At 44.5% G+C, this 15,478-nt stretch overlaps 1 protein-coding gene across 7 annotated transcripts in view; it reads left to right on the top strand.

Annotated features, from left to right (window-relative positions):
* Positions 1 to 12,551, top strand: part of HIVEP2 (HIVEP zinc finger 2) — a 136,375-nt gene extending 123,824 nt beyond the window's left edge. For all 7 annotated transcript variants that reach the window (XM_083831600.1, XM_083831604.1, XM_083831603.1 and 4 more), the window contains 2 exons: positions 517 to 1,427; positions 9,983 to 12,551. In XM_083831600.1, the coding sequence (XP_083687726.1) occupies positions 517 to 1,427; positions 9,983 to 10,801 (1,730 nt within the window). In that variant the 3' untranslated portion in view covers positions 10,802 to 12,551. The remainder of the gene's footprint in view (positions 1 to 516; positions 1,428 to 9,982) is intronic.
* The last annotated feature ends 2,927 nt before the right edge of the window (positions 12,552 to 15,478 follow it).

The raw sequence follows: 15,478 nt of genomic DNA, 5'->3' as shown, positions 1-15,478 counted from the left end.
TCATTGCACTTTAGCACAGTGGCTGGCATGGGAAAATATATTAAGAGTATTTTGGGCATTTTTTTAATTAAGAGATATCTTTCTAACAAACAGGAAATATAAAAACTAAATCTGATCCATTTGTCTGAGTTATGTTTTTTATTATGATACGTGAGGAGAAGCTAGAAATAAAAGTATGACCTATTATTTGTCATGCATCTCATACAAAGTACCAAGTATTTTCAATTTAGATGTGAGAGATGGCAACATTCAGTGAAGTTACAAGGTGAATGATGAAGTTGCTTTGTATGCTTTCCTGTTCACATGATGAATTTGAGTGTAGAGTTTTAAGGTATTATTATAGTGTGTATATATATGAAAATATTTTTGAGACCATTAAGAGTGGCTTTATTTAGCCATCCCAGATGAAGAGCATCCAGCAATGGCAGCAGGTGTTCTGGGTGTGGAGTGAATGTGGCAGAAAGAGTAAGAAATGTTGAATGTGCTCACCGTTTTGACTTGTCGTGGCTGTTTCAGAAAACATGGAGGACATGCAGCAGGAGGCAGAGAAGAGTAGCAACTTGGCAGGCCTGTCAGCAGAGCATCAGTTTTCTGATGCAGAGGAGTCAGATGGTGAGGATGGTGATGACAACGATGAAGATGATGAAGATGAGGATGACTTTGATGATACTCAGGGAGACTCAACACCAAAAACCAGATCAAGAAGCACCAGCCCACAGCCCCCTCGGTTCTCCTCCCTGTCGGTGAACTCGGCTGGGGCATCACAGGGGGCTTCCCCTGAGGGCTCTCTTTCCATGGGACACTCCTCCCTCATCAGTTATTTGGTCACCTTACCTAGCATTCAGGTTACTCAGCTTATAACACCAAGCGACTCCTGTGAAGACTCACAGATGACAGAATATCAGAGGTTTTTCCAGAGTAAGAGCACTGATTCAGAGCCCGACAAAGACAGGTTAGACATACCTAGCTGCATGGATGAGGATTATGTGCTTTCGTTAGACCCTGGTTCATCTCCGAGGGACCTCTCACCTTCCAGTCGGCAGTCATCCCCTGGCTATGATTCTTCACCGTATAGAGATAACTCACCAAAAAGGTATTTAATGCCAAAAGGGGATTTATCACCCAGAAGGCATCTGTCACCCCGGAGAGATATTTCACCCATGAGGCACCTTTCCCCGCGGAAGGAGGCTGTGCTGAGGAGAGAGTTATCACCGAGACGGGACGTTTCACCGAGACGTCACCTATCACCACGGAGACCAATGTCACCAGGGAAAGATGCGTCTGTTAGAAGAGATTTGTCTCCTAGGCGAGAGAGGAGATACATGGCCTCGGTTAGAGCGGCATCTCCCAGGAGGGGCTTATACCATAATCCAGCGTTGTCCATGGGTCAATATTTACAGTCTGAATCTATTCCAGTGGGGCATTCAGTAAGTATGAAATAGTATTTTTACTCCTGTTGTCAAAACCAGTGCTCTTGCCTAACATGCATATAGTATTTTGGAAAACTTGGCAGCTTTGTAAAAAAAGAAAGCATAAGCTTTGAACTTGAGTGGGAAATCCAGGAATGAATGCAAGAAATTTGGAATAGACAGGGACCAAGTCAGGATGCTGATTCATTTAGATGCAATACAGTCAGCCTAAGGGTCAAATCTTCACTTGGTACACATCAGAGTAGTTCCATTAGCTTCAATGAAATTAGGCTGGCTTGCATTAACTGCCCCTGTCTTTATTTTAAAATGTCCCAGGAAGCTTACATGGTGTGTGGGGCTTGTTACAGCACTGTAAAACCTTTTACCTCCCAGACTGTCAGATGGGATCAAGCCCAGATCAGGGCTCAAGGCCCTGATACTGCAGTATGGTGCCCATCCCTGAAGTATTGTTTAATGCAATAAAAACACTAAAATAAATGGAACCCCTTTGAAAAGCAGGGTGCCCATCTAAATCAGGATCTGTGGCTGAAGTTTAAAGGATATTACTGTGTGACAGGAGCAGACAGCTGTCTGCCCTGCAGAAAGCACCATCACAACTGGCTGTTTCGGCAGGGACACAACTGTCTGAGTGGAAATGGAAATATGCAAAACTTGCACAGCTGCTGTCTGTGCTGTTCCTGTTCAGTAAATAAGCTCTCAGAAACTGCCGACTTGGCTCTTTTGACAGGCCCTAGCATTCACAAAGCACTCTGTCTACAAGTGAATTTGGATTTTGGAGTTAGGAAATGGCCTTACTGTGTATACGTTTATTTATATATGTAGTATGCTTCCCTTGCCATGTTTGATGCTGCTGCTGCCCTCCCACTGCCTGCCTCACTAACCGGTGTGCGGAACCAACACGGGGAAGCTGTGACAGGCTGCCACCACGTCAGCCCCTAACAGGGCTGCCCTCCTCTCCTCGCTGTCATCAGTCTTCTTTATTTGTTGTGTAATCATGGCTCTTCTCTGTAGAGGAGAAAATCTGAATTAGCATTTCCAGAGCTCTAGCTTGAATTTCTCTACAGAGATAGGCTGGGGAAGGTGGGCTTGGGCAGATTTAGTACCTGCACCTGGGAGTGGAGTGAGGAACACAGCTGGGCCGAGGTGGCTGGAGCAGGGATGGATCAAGCAGTGCTGAGGAGTGCCAGCTGGGCAGATCCAAAAGTGGCTTTCTGGCTTTTCAGGAGGATTAGGGAAGTTGCAATATGAGTGGCTAGGCATGTAAGAGAGAGCAACACAGGTCCCTACAATCCTGTGCAGAGCTTGTTCTGCCCTTGGCCAGAGCCTGCTTCAGGCCTCTGTCACCAAGCTCCATCCTTGCCGCAGCCACCTCCTCTTGGCCTCACATCTGTTCCCTCTGCCTCATCTTAGATGTGGTATCATGGTCTGGTAAGTTGTTGGGGAGAGAAGCAGAGAGGGGTGGCTTCCTAAGCCGTCCGTGGGGAAGGGCACATTGAAACCCTGCTGTGCTCTCCCAGGCACAATTGCTGTGTAGCTGAGAGGGGATACAAATGCAGCCATCAGCCATATCGACAAAGTAAGGAAGTACCAAAAAAAGGATAAACAGCCACCAGTTTAAGAGTCATAGTGCCTCAGTATTGAGTGGAAGGGATTATATGAGATGCTACAGCTGACATTGTATAGAAAGTTTAAGTCCCTAATGTCCTGCATCAGACACTTCCACTGTCATCCTGTAGTAGAGATTTTGGATGTGTGGTGATGTTGGCAAAAGGGTATGTAAGTCACCCTTGGCGATGTGACAGTTCTTGCTGCAATATTTGCCTTGTTATGCACACCTTCCAGCAAGGCGTTTAGCACATTGCAAAGACTCTTTTAGCACCCTTAGCTCCTTCTTTTGGAAATTGCTCTTCACCATGCCAGATGGGCTCTTAACACTTACTTTATTTTTGAGGTACAATCAGGCATTTGTCCTACAGAAAGCATTGGCAACTCAATGGCACGTTGAGTGTTTTGAGAGAAGCCTAGACCTCAGTACAGTCACTGGACCCTGAACACTGGTGTCACTAGAAGTGGAGCCTGGGCAAATTTAAATGAGGGAATTAGAGTTGAAGATGACTGCCCATCTCAACGAACACAGTGAGGAAGAAAAGATGGATTCCTCGCCTCTCGAAGCCTTTCCAGAAGATATACTTGAGCCAAACAGAAGTTGAGTTTAGGTGAAATACACATTAATGCACTCAGTGTGTGGGAAGACAGATAGCACCTGAGCTTGCTATAAATGAACCTGTTAGAAAAGAGAAAGGAATAAAGGGTGTTTTTCGCTTTCAGAGAAGTGAAATCCAGCAAATCAGAACACAATTAACAACTGTATCAGTGATGCAGATGCCAACTAGAAATCCTGCTTCCTGTTTCAGAGCTGCATTGGGTTCCCAGTCCTTGCAGGAATTAGAGTATTTTTGTGCTTCTGGTGCCTGAAGTTACCAGAAGAAGCCAGTTTTATTTCTTCTCCATTGAAATTGATGTATTTACTCTAGTCTCTTTGGCCAGTGCTTATCTGGTTCCCCTTCATGTTTCTTCACCTTGAATGTTCATGCTGTTTGGTGGTCTTGTGCAACGAGCTTTGACATTGAAATCACCATATAGAAAGCAGTTGAAATTATTTCTTTAGGAAGTGGAAAAGAGCATGGGAAAGTAACTATTTTTGTAGACTATAGACAAAAATACAGAAAAATATTGTTTTTCCTTTGGCAGTTAATAACAAGATGCACTCTTGCAATAGGATACTCTTTCCAAAGTAGCCTAAGGCTCTTGTCAATGCGGGTGCATGTTTGGCTTTGGCAAGTTAAATTGCTGTCTTTAAATTTAAAGGCACATCACCATTTCTCTCTAAATACATTCGGAATCTTCTATTCTGTCAATGGCAGAGGTTTCTTTTCTTTCTGAGGAGGCTGGTGCCAGTATTGCAGGGCTCTGATTCTTCTCTCTAGTAGTTATTTTATACCAGTCGTGAGAGAAAAAGGAGAAAAGGGAACGCTGCTTTTATTCAGCTTGAGTGCATCTCTGTTAGCATTTTAGTTTGGATAGGAATGTGCTTTGGAAGTGAATGTCTCTATTGTCATATTTATTGTGCTTTGACTCACATTGTAGAGCATTCTTGGAATAAGTGAGCTGGATAATTTTCAGATGACATTAAGCTGGAGAATGTGCTCGAGGAGTGCACCAGGTGCACTTAAACTGTGAGTGGGCATTCAAGTGAGTGAGAAGGGACTATAGGGTGAGTCCAAACCAACCTTCCTCTCCAACTCCACAATACATATATTGTGAACATTAGGTGCAGCATCAATCATTTCACTCTCCTCCCGCTTTTCCCCACTCCTGGTACACCCCATTACCTCTTCATGTGGACAAAAGCTTTTTCCTTTTCTTCCAGTCCCAGGACTAGCCACAGCAAGACTGTGAATATACTTTGCTGTAAGCAGTACATACTTGTCACTAGCAACTTCTTTAGCTTCTAGGAGGTAGTGGATTTTTTGCCTCCTTTGCCAGTTTTCACAAGCAGTTGCTGAGTAGGAAGTTAATGCAGTTTGCTTTATTGATGTAAGTTTATCTAGAGTCTGCTTGTGTTCCTATTCTGTTGCACCTTTCTTTCATTTTGAAGCCTGATGCCTGTCTCAATGTATTCAGAAGGGCTGAAGGGAATTAGGCACCTCTATATACACTTGAAAGGCACTAGGACTAAGGTCCTTTGATCATCCCACACATAGGGATATTAGATCCTTTCCCAAACACTGAATACTTTATCATCTTGAGTGAAGTGCATTCCTGTACAGAAAGCCAGCACAGAAGTCTGAAAGTCCAGGTGAACTGTAAATAGGTCCACTGATCTATGTGGTCTGCTATAGTGCATTCTTAATAGCACTGCAAATCAAGTTGATCCTGAAACTGACGTCCACATAGATTTACAGTCACTTTATTGAGCATCATGTCTTTTAGAAAGCACATTGGTAATGATGTTCTCTGTTACCAAATTTCCACATCAAGTTCAATGTTTTCTGGTTTTTAACTTTAAAAAGCCTCAAGTATGTTAAGATATGGTAATCAAAGTGATTTTTTTTCATGCACCATCTTTTTGCAAGTTGTAGTCTAAGGGGATCTGGGGCTGCCAAGAGGATATCTGTGAAGGGCATTTGTCTGAGAAATATGATCTTCCTCTTAATTCCCCATAGCCTGTTTTGGGTGATGTGCCAGTCATCAGGTGATGTCCTGGTCTTTTCCCTTGAGGCGCTCTGGGAGACATGTGAAGTTGGATATGGCTTTGCTCAGGGGTGTGGTGTGGAAGTCTATCTTTATGATCAGGTTAGAGAGTTTAGTGAAAAGCTCCTACAGAATATTGTTGTTTGGAAAATTATGTCACCTGGAGTTGGAGGGAAATACACTAAACTGCAACAAATGAGAATTAATAGAATATTAAACGGATTCCTCTTGCCTGACAAAGAGAGGGACTCATCTCACTGCGCTGATAGCAATCCATTCTGACTGTACAGCAAAAAGATACTATGACTTTCCTTACTGTAGTCAGTGTTGAGATCTAACACTGCCAAGAGAATAAGGTCTTTAGATTTTCAGAGTGTTCGTTAAAAGATCATCTAACATTCAGTCTCTTCCCCATGAATGTGTGTATGTCACAGAATCACAGAATCATCTAGGTTGGAAGAGACCTCCAAGATCACTGAGTCCAACCTCTGACCTAACACTAACAAGTCCTCCACTAAACCATATCGCTAAGCTCTACATCTAAACATCTTAAAGACCTCTGGGGATGGTAACTCAACCACTTCCCTGGGCAGCCCATTCCAATGCCTAACAACCCTTTCAGTAAAGAAGTTCTTCCTGATATCCAACCTAAACCTCCCCTGTCGCAACTTTCGCCCATTCCCCCTCGTCCTGTCACCAGGCACGTGGGAGAATAGACCAACCCCACCTCTCTACAGCCTCCTTTAAGGTACCTGTAGAGTGCAATAAGGTCACCCCTGAGCCTCCTCTTCTCCAGGCAAAACAACCCCATGTGCGTCTGTAAGTATGAAAATATTTGTAAAGGATATAGAATCATAGAATATCCTGAGTTGGAAGTGACCTACAAGGATCACCGGGTCCAACTCTTGGGTCTGCACAGGACCACCCAAAAATCAGACCATATGTCTGAGAGTGTTGTCAGAATGCTTCCTGAACTCTGGCAGGCTTGGTGCCATGACCCCTGCCCTGGGGAGCCTGTCCCAGTGCCCCAGCACCCTCTGGGCGCAGAACCTTTCCCTAACCCCCAGCCTGACCCTCCCCTGTCCCAGCCCCATGCCGTTCCCTCGGGTCCTGTCGCTGTCCCCAGAGAGCAGAGCTCAGCGCCTGCCCCTCCGCTCCCCTCGTGAGGGAGCTGCAGGCCGCCATGAGGCCTCCCCTCAGCCTGCTCTGCTCTGGGCTGAGCAAACCGAGGGACCTCAGCTGCTCCTTGTACGTCTTCCCCTCTAGACCCTTCACCATCTTTGTAGCCCTCCTTTGGACAACCTCTAACAGTTTTATGTCCTTCTTGTATTGTGGTGCCCAAAACTGCACGCAGCACTCGAGGTGAGGCCACACCAGCGCAGAGCAGAGAAGGACAGTCCCTTCCCTCAACCAGCCAGCCATGCTGTGCCCAAAGCACCCAAGGACATGGCTGGCCCTTTTGGCTGCCCGGGCACACTTCTGGGTCGTGTTCAACTTGATGTCAACCAGAACCCCCAGATCCTTTTCTGTGGGGCTGCTCTCCAGCCTCCTGTCCCCTAGTCTGTACATATATCCATGGTTGTCCTGTCTCAGGTGCAGAGTCCAGCACTTGCTCTTGTTAAACTTGGTGTGGTTGGTGATTGCCCAGCCCTCTCATTTGTCAAGATTGCACACCAAGGACTCTCTACCCTCAAGGGAATCAACAGCTCCTGCAAACGTACTTAGTATACCTTTGAGTCCTGCATCTAAGTCATTTATGAAAATATTGAAGAGAACTGGCCCCAAAATGGGGAACCCCCACCGTGGAACCCCACTGGTGACTGGCCACCAGCCTAATGTAACCCCATTAACTACAAGCCTTTGAGCCAGACACATCAGCCAATTGTACACCCATCACATTATGTTTTTGCCTAGCTGTATGATGGACATTTGTCCAGAAGGATACTGTGAGAAACAGTATTGAAAATTTTGCTGAAATCCCAAAAGATTACATCAGCTGGCTTCCCTTGGTCAACTAGGTGGGTAACCTTATCATAAAAGGGAATTAAGTTAATTAAACTAGACTTTCCCCTCATGAACCCGTGTCGGCTGTGACTGTTTTAAAAATAGCATGAAAGGTGTGAATACTTATTAATGCCTATAACCATTTATGATGGCCCTTTGAAAACTCATCTGCCAGAGCTAGAGAAAGATAATCTGATACATGCTTAGGCAGGCTTGGAAGGCATCCAGTGGACGTGCACACACTGTCATTGTCTCTGTAAAAATTAGGCATGAGACATACATTGGATGATACTGCTGATCTTGGAGCATGTAGCAGTTTCTATCATGTTAACCACCTCTGTCTGGCAAGGACAGAGTGATGTCTTACTCCCTTTTGAAGCTGTGGCAGGGTACAACATGAAGACAGTGTCTTTCTCAATTAGAGATATGAGTGTGACTAGATTTGCTCTTCAATGAGTTTTACTCCTTTTGTTTTGGTTGCTTTTGCTCTATTTCCCTTGGCCCAAGTTCACATCAGATGCAATAGTGATAAATGTCATGGCTTAGGAAACAGCCAAGAGGACAACATGACTGAGAAACGGGTTGACAGAACAAAGATGGAAAAAAAAGGGTGGCAAGTAACTGTGCAGAGGTGAGGTTAGTGATAGGAAGGGGTGACAGGGTAAATGAACTATGTCTTGTGGCTTGGCAATTCTAGTTTATTCTGTAAATGTTTCCCCTTTCAGCAGTATAACGTGCTGTCACTGTACTTTCTTATGACAGTTTCTCTTTTATGAGACTCAAGTGTCTCGCTTTCTGAATAGGAAAATTCCCAGAATTAGATTATTCTCAGAATAATAGCATCTTTTAAGTTCAAGTCTGATGATTATGGGTCACCCTTCCTGTCTCAGCGTTGATTTATATTCAACAGGACAAAGCATCTGAGCACAGTGAGATTCAGCCACTGGGTAACACAGAAACTGAATCTTTAATTGCCCCCTAAACCCATTCCCCAGGATGGGATCAAGAGGTTGCTTAATGCCTTGAGAGCTAGGATTTCCCAGCAGTGGAGTGCTGCCACTGCAGTGCATTGGCATTTAGCAGCGCAGTCCTCAGGCTGCCACACTAGGACTGGGGCTCTGGGCAACTGATAGGTGTTCGGTCAATTTGCAGAGCACAGATGGGTATTTGTGTTCATTTAATTTCCTATGGGCATCCCCGAGAGTTGTGTGGCCAAATCCCACATACAATTATGCAAATGTCATCCTGCACTTCTGTCATCGTTATTTCTCTGTTCAACAATAAATGATACTTAATCATCAGATAGAAAACAAACTTTAAAAGTTAAGAACGAAAAAAAGAGAAATCCAAAAGCCCAAGGCATATTTAATGCTGAGTGGAGATGAAGCTATTCATTCTTCCAAGGCAGGAACTAATGGGAAGACACTGAAAAAGTCAGTACAGTGAGATTGTTTTTTATTAGCCATTACAAAATCCTTCATTCTTCTCAGTCCCATTATGAGCGGGTGAGTGTCCCCACTGCAGAATCATCACTTTCACTCACAGTTAATGCCTGTGCTTTTGTTATTATTTATTGTTTACACTACAGATAGGCCAGAATGGTGCTCCATTGTGTTAATGACTATAAAAACTTCTTTGCACAGAGATATTTGAACTTCCCTGGAAATACTTGTCCCCTTTTGTCAAGGAGGTGGATGGGTAAAGCTTAACAGTGGCGGGGAGGAGGACAAAGTCCCTTCCCTGGGGCTTCAGAGCAGGACCTTTCAACAGACAGAACTTGGGTACATGCAGTCAGATTTTTCCCGTACTGGTGGCAAACAGGGAGCATTCAGATGTGCATTTCTCTGCAGCAAAGACTCGATACCCAATGCAGGCTGCCAGTACCAGCACAGTTTGCACAATTTACCAAACCAGAGGATAAGATGGATGTCCTGGCCAAATTTCTCTTGGGGAATGAAACTCTATCTACCCCAAATTCTCTCTGCAGTTTCAGTTGAATATAATACTCTTCACTTCCTGACATAAATTGCTGCATTGTATTGCTGAACACTTAACTAGCTGCTGCATTTCACCTCAGAGGCAAGAGCCCTGCAGGGCTGAGCTAAGCAAAACCTCCTATGTTGTTTGGATAAGCAATTAGTGGAGTTTTCCAGACGCTTTGGGATCCATCTGGATGAAAGGTGCTGTGTGAACAGGAGGCTGTGTTGCACAGGAAAGCAGATAGGTGGTTTGGCAGCGTGACAAGAATTTTGCTAGTGGCAGCGCTGACGTTTCTTTTGTTTTTCTGGTTACAGAGGAGGGGATTGTCTCAGGGGCCTTACTTCAGCGTATATGGAGAAAAAGGAGCTATGGAGCACCACGGGTCTAGCCCATTCCCTGAAGGTCCGAATGACTACGTCTTCAGTCACCTTCCACTACACTCCCAGCAACAAATCCGAGCACCCATCCCCATGATGCCTATTGGGGGTATTCAGATGGTCCATTCAGTACCTGTGGCCCTTTCAGGTTTACATCCTCCGTCCACTCTTGCCCTGCAGAGGGAGGGCTCTGGGGAGAAGCAAAGAGGACCTGCAGAAATCCTCACGAAAGAGTCGTACGGTGTTTCTAAGCACCACGAGAAGCGTACCTCTCTGCACAGCTTGCACCCGACCGCGCCCTCCAGTGCACCCTCCTCTCCGTTGCTGTTGCTGACACAGAGCACTTCAGAGGACAGTGTAATAGCGACAGAGGGGGAGCAGGAGGAGAACATACAGACTTGTACGAAAGCCATAGCCTCTCTGCGAATCGCCACAGAAGAAGCTGCTCTGCATGGGGCGGAGCAGCCACAGAGGCCTTCTGAGCCTCACCAGAAACCCTCAGAAAGTGCACATTTTAGCATTAAACACTTTAGTGGATCTGAGCCGGGCCAGACCTGTGCCTCAGCCACCCATCCTGACTTGCACGGTGGTGAACAGGACAGTTTTGGTACATCACAGACTGCGCTAGCCCATCCCACCTTTTACAACAAGAGCTTTGTGGACGTCCGACAGATGGGCTTTCACAGCAGGAATGAGCCCCCATCAAGCACACAGGAAAGAAAAGATCCGTCGTCTGAGAAGAGCAAGCCACATTGATCTGAGATGCATGGAGACTTTCACCCATACATTTACCCCACTTTTTTTTCTAGAGATAGAAGAAGTATCCAACTTTACAGCATGCCTGTTCTAAGTTACAGTAGTTTGCTATTATATATACTTTTGTTATATCAAAAGAATTAGATAAAATAACAAGTCATCATGAGCCTGACCAAAATTAAATTTGAAATTCTTATTGGGTCTGGTACTTTTAAATTGTACAGATGTTTGTGCCTTTTCTTTACTTTGCTTATATTCTTATAAGCATTTTTTTAGCAGTAATTTGTACATATTTTAGAATTTGTGTATCTGCTTTGTAATAAATGTAATTTCTTTCCTTTTTTGGACACTTGGATCTAAATGATGTAAAGCAAAACAGCATCAATATATGTGAGGTTGCACTAAAACATATTTTTATATGATTAAAACTGAACAGCTTTTATGTACAGCTCTGATTCTGTAATACTAATATTTATTTACTTTGTTTCATAAATTGTAAATTTTTTTCTTAATGTTGTGGATTGCTTTTCTATGTGAAGCATGGGATTTACTGTTGCGTAATTAGAACAAAATGTATATTGTAAAACAAGATATTTAAACTAGAGTATCTTATCTTATTCTGCACTTATGCATTAGTTAAAAAAAAAGATAAAGGATGTATCAGTCAGTTCTTAACTCTTGTAATTTTTTTTTGTCTCTTGTTTGCTGGATTGACTATAACTTAAGTGCTGATTGTGATTTTAAACTGATAGTACCGTAAAGCATTAAAGTAAAACAATGTGCTATTGTGAGTTTTTTCAAAGCTTTATAAAACAGTTATAAATATATTAAAAGTATTTGGTCTTATGTGAACATGTTGATCTAGATACTCCTTTAAAAAGCTATGGGAAAACATTCCACCCCATGTAGGTATGTACAAGTGCATCACTGGTGCCGGCTGCGTAACTCACCTGCACACGCCAGGTCGGCCGTGCCATGCAGGCGCTGAGTGGGGGCACCACTGGCTCCAAGGCAGGCAGGCCATCAGGCCACGGCTTCACCTGCTCCTCCCTCTCCAGAAACAGGGTGGCAAGGCCCCTATGGCCGCATGGGGCTTGGTGAGGAGCTGGACAAGCGGCACCACACTGAGCCCCAGCAGTCCCCAGCTTGCGAGCATCCGCGGCGCCTCTGCCCAAGCTGAGCGTGGAGCTTAGGTGTCACGCAGAGGTGCCCCGGAGTGTGAGCAAGGGACTTGGAGGGGGAAAAATGACATTTCCTCACACCTGAACACCAGCAGCTGGTCACTCCCCACTGCGACACCTGAGTCAGCTGTAGGGGAGGCTCCCCGTCCTGCAGATGGAGGAGCACGATGGCCCTTCCAGCTAAGCAGAGAGCACCACCACCCTGGCATCTTCAAGGAGCAGGATTCATGGGCAAGAAAGTCACAGTCTTCCAGAGCAGGGTCTCCATCTGTGTGAGGTTTGATCCAGAAGAAAGTCAGTAGGAGCCCGGGCTTGTGTTTGAACATCTGTGGTGGGTTACCACTACCACCAGCAGCATGCGTGCGTGTGCGCACACACTCTCTCACACACACACACACACACACACACTCTCTCTCACACACAGACATACACATGAAAGAAACCAACAACCTGGATTATATTTTGTGCTATTTAGTGGATTATAATTCTGTGAAACCAAGTTTGTATATTGACTTACAATACATTTAAGGAGTGTTCTTTAAAAAGAAATAAATATACAGTTACATGCATGAGGTGTCTAGTTTTCATGTGTTCTTTGCATTTTCCAAGTTTATTGGCGTTCCAGTACATTGTCAGAAGCTTTTGTTCACAAGTGCTGCTTTCCTGCACAAGGAGCACCCTTAAGAGTGTGAGTAGCAGCTAAATTTGTGGATCGCATTTTGGCCTCATGAGATATTATCAGACTAAACCAGTTTATTTCTTCAATAATACCCAGTGGGGACAGAACCACAGAACTGGTATGTTGTCATAATTCTGACACTACGGCATATGACTAGCCTAACACCATAATGGACTGTGACCAGCTATAACCATTAAAGATTAGTTTCTTATCTCCATTGGGGTGTTCTTACCTTTATTCCAGATCATTATGGTAACCCTGCGAAGATAAGTGCATGCAAGAAAGCTGGTTCATCTCAGGCTGGAGAGAGAAGCAGTGTATGTAGTTGGAGGCAAGCAGCTTGTTGGATCGTGCTTCCATTAAAAAAAAAAAAAAAAGGCAATTATACATTTTAAATAAACAAGTCTTATCTGATAAAAACCTCTCTTCTCCATGGCTTCATGGCTGTATTAAGAACAGAATGCTCTGCACAGTGATCAGCTAATCAGGTAATCACAGATATTTTATTAAAAAGGAACCAAGCTAACCCCCTGATGGTAAATGTTCTATTAACATTGCCTTTATAAGCAACCCCCTTACTGTGGCAGTTACTGCTGGCTTGTCTGATTATTTTAATTAATTTGCAGCTGCAATTTACCATCCACCTTTTCAGCCTTGGGACATTTTTTTTTTATAATCATTGAGCAAATATCACTGAAATTACATGTGATATTTTGGGGTTAGAATGGAGCAACCCTAAAGAGGTTTCAGGTATTTATAATCTTAATTGTATTTTCTTAATGAGTTAATGTTTATACAATGCTTTGAAAAAAAACATTCTCATGCAAGTCCTCGGCATTGATTATGACTACTTTTCACGCGTTAGAAGGGATGTGGAGGAGGAAGGCAAACAAGTCCGACAAAGATTTCAGAGGCACAAGCAGCTTTCAGAACCGCCAAAGCCAGTACAGTAATTGATAGTTTTGTGAGTGCTTTGCCTGCTCTGAGCCATCAGCGGTAACAAAGATGTGGGGCTGCATTTGTGTGCTGCTGTGCTGAGCTAACGCACCTTTCCTCGGGCCTGGAGACTCCGGCTCAGTGCTGCGGTAACACGACTGCATGGCCTCCTGCTGGGGTTGCCTGTGCTGGTAGCTCTTCCCAGGGTGCTGGGGTGGGGGTTCCTCAAAAGTACTTGCTACAGCGGGGGCGCATAGGCCTGGTGAGAGTTTCATGAGTGTTGTGATTATCTGGCTCTTAGTTCCCCAAGGCCCAGTTCCCAGGCATGGTTGGTACCACTGCAGCTGGCAGTGACCTGTTGGCTGTTTCATACAACAGCCTCTTCTCATCCTCAGCAGCCGGTTAATTTTTCACAGCTAGCCTCTGTACTTAACAGGGAGATGGGACCAAGAAGAATAACTCTGAGATCTCTGCTGTAGAAGTTCCGTGTTTTTAAATGGGATGAACACAAGAGGTTTAACAGGGCACATTAGAAAACTGCAGAACCTAATGAGGATTTTTTATATGCATATGCTATGGAATTTCTAAGTTGGGAATATAATTACCTATTACATTGTTCAAGGAGGTTATAATTTTCTGTGAAGATCCATATGTCTCTTCTGTAAAGCACAAGGGAGATACAGATGCTCTGGCAAGCACTCTTTATTCCATTCCCTCAGAATACTGTCACCAGAGTCACTTCAGGATTTATTTGCGTCAGCAAAACAGAGAGCATATCGGTCTCACATAGCTGCCTGCACAACGCTCTTATGAAACTTTAGATTCCAACTATGGGTAGCTACTCTATCGCATGTTAAATGCCATTGTGTGAACTTACCCGTTGTCGGACACATTGCCAGCTGTGGGTAAGAATTAGTACCAATAAAGGACAGTTAGCTGAAGCAGGCCCAAAGTGGATTCACGCTGTTTAGTTACACAAATTTCAGTCCAAGAATGCTGGAGTCGGCTCCCATTTAACTCCAGTGGCACCTAACCTTAGGAGGTGGCACCTTGCTTGAGGCTGGTTCCTTCAGTTGTACTTTTGGGCATGAGCTGAACTTCTCTCCTCAGAACTGCTTGAGTCCTGTTCTTCTCTCAGTCTGACCTGGACACCAGAAACTACACATTTCTTGGCCTAGATCCTCCAAGGGACCTGCCCTGCTGAAGTGGGTCTTTGGAAATACCTCACATATGATGAAATGAGTCTCCCTGTTGAATTACACTTATGACAAGTGCAGTCACCACCTCTTATAGATTAGCCTAATGACTTAGTCCCCTTTCCTGGGTATCTAAAAATACATTTCTGTCTATAAACCTCTCCCTTGGTAGTCTATCAGTTCAGTCTCCTGGGAGAGAGCCCTAAGTACCCCCACAAGGAGTAGAAGAGTCTTTGCTTTCCTGTTGAAATTCTGCTACTGTGAAGCAAGAAATTCAGGATTCATTGGCTCAGCAAGATTGTAGTGTATGCTCCCCAAGATGAAAAGCTGTTTGGAGAAGTGTATGTAAATATGTGGCCTGCTCAGTGGGGAAGGAGTTATCTGGAAGGCCAGTGACTACAGCGGTGTGGCAGAGGCTTTGAAGGACAGGGACTGGAGCTCATGCATTTTCTTGCCCGTGGCTACCTGAACAGCTTCTAAAGTGTGATTTCAAACATGCTTCTTGCTTAGCACGCAGCTGCTCTCTGAGGTGGCTGATTCTCCCATGTCCAATGGAGGCCAGATGACAGGCTTACAGCTCTGGGCTTCGGAGTGAGAACCAAGCCCCCAAAAGTTAGGTGCTGCAGTGCTTGACTCCTTTATTGATTTTTGCCCTAAATAGCTCAGAGAGAACAAGCCTTATTGA

This window comes from Anser anser (genome assembly GCF_964211835.1).
Source record: "Anser anser genome assembly, chromosome: 3".
In the NCBI taxonomy this organism is placed as follows: domain Eukaryota; kingdom Metazoa; phylum Chordata; class Aves; order Anseriformes; family Anatidae; genus Anser; species Anser anser.
The sequence above is the reverse complement of the archived record's forward strand: the minus strand, read 5'-3'. Positions and strand labels throughout refer to the sequence as shown.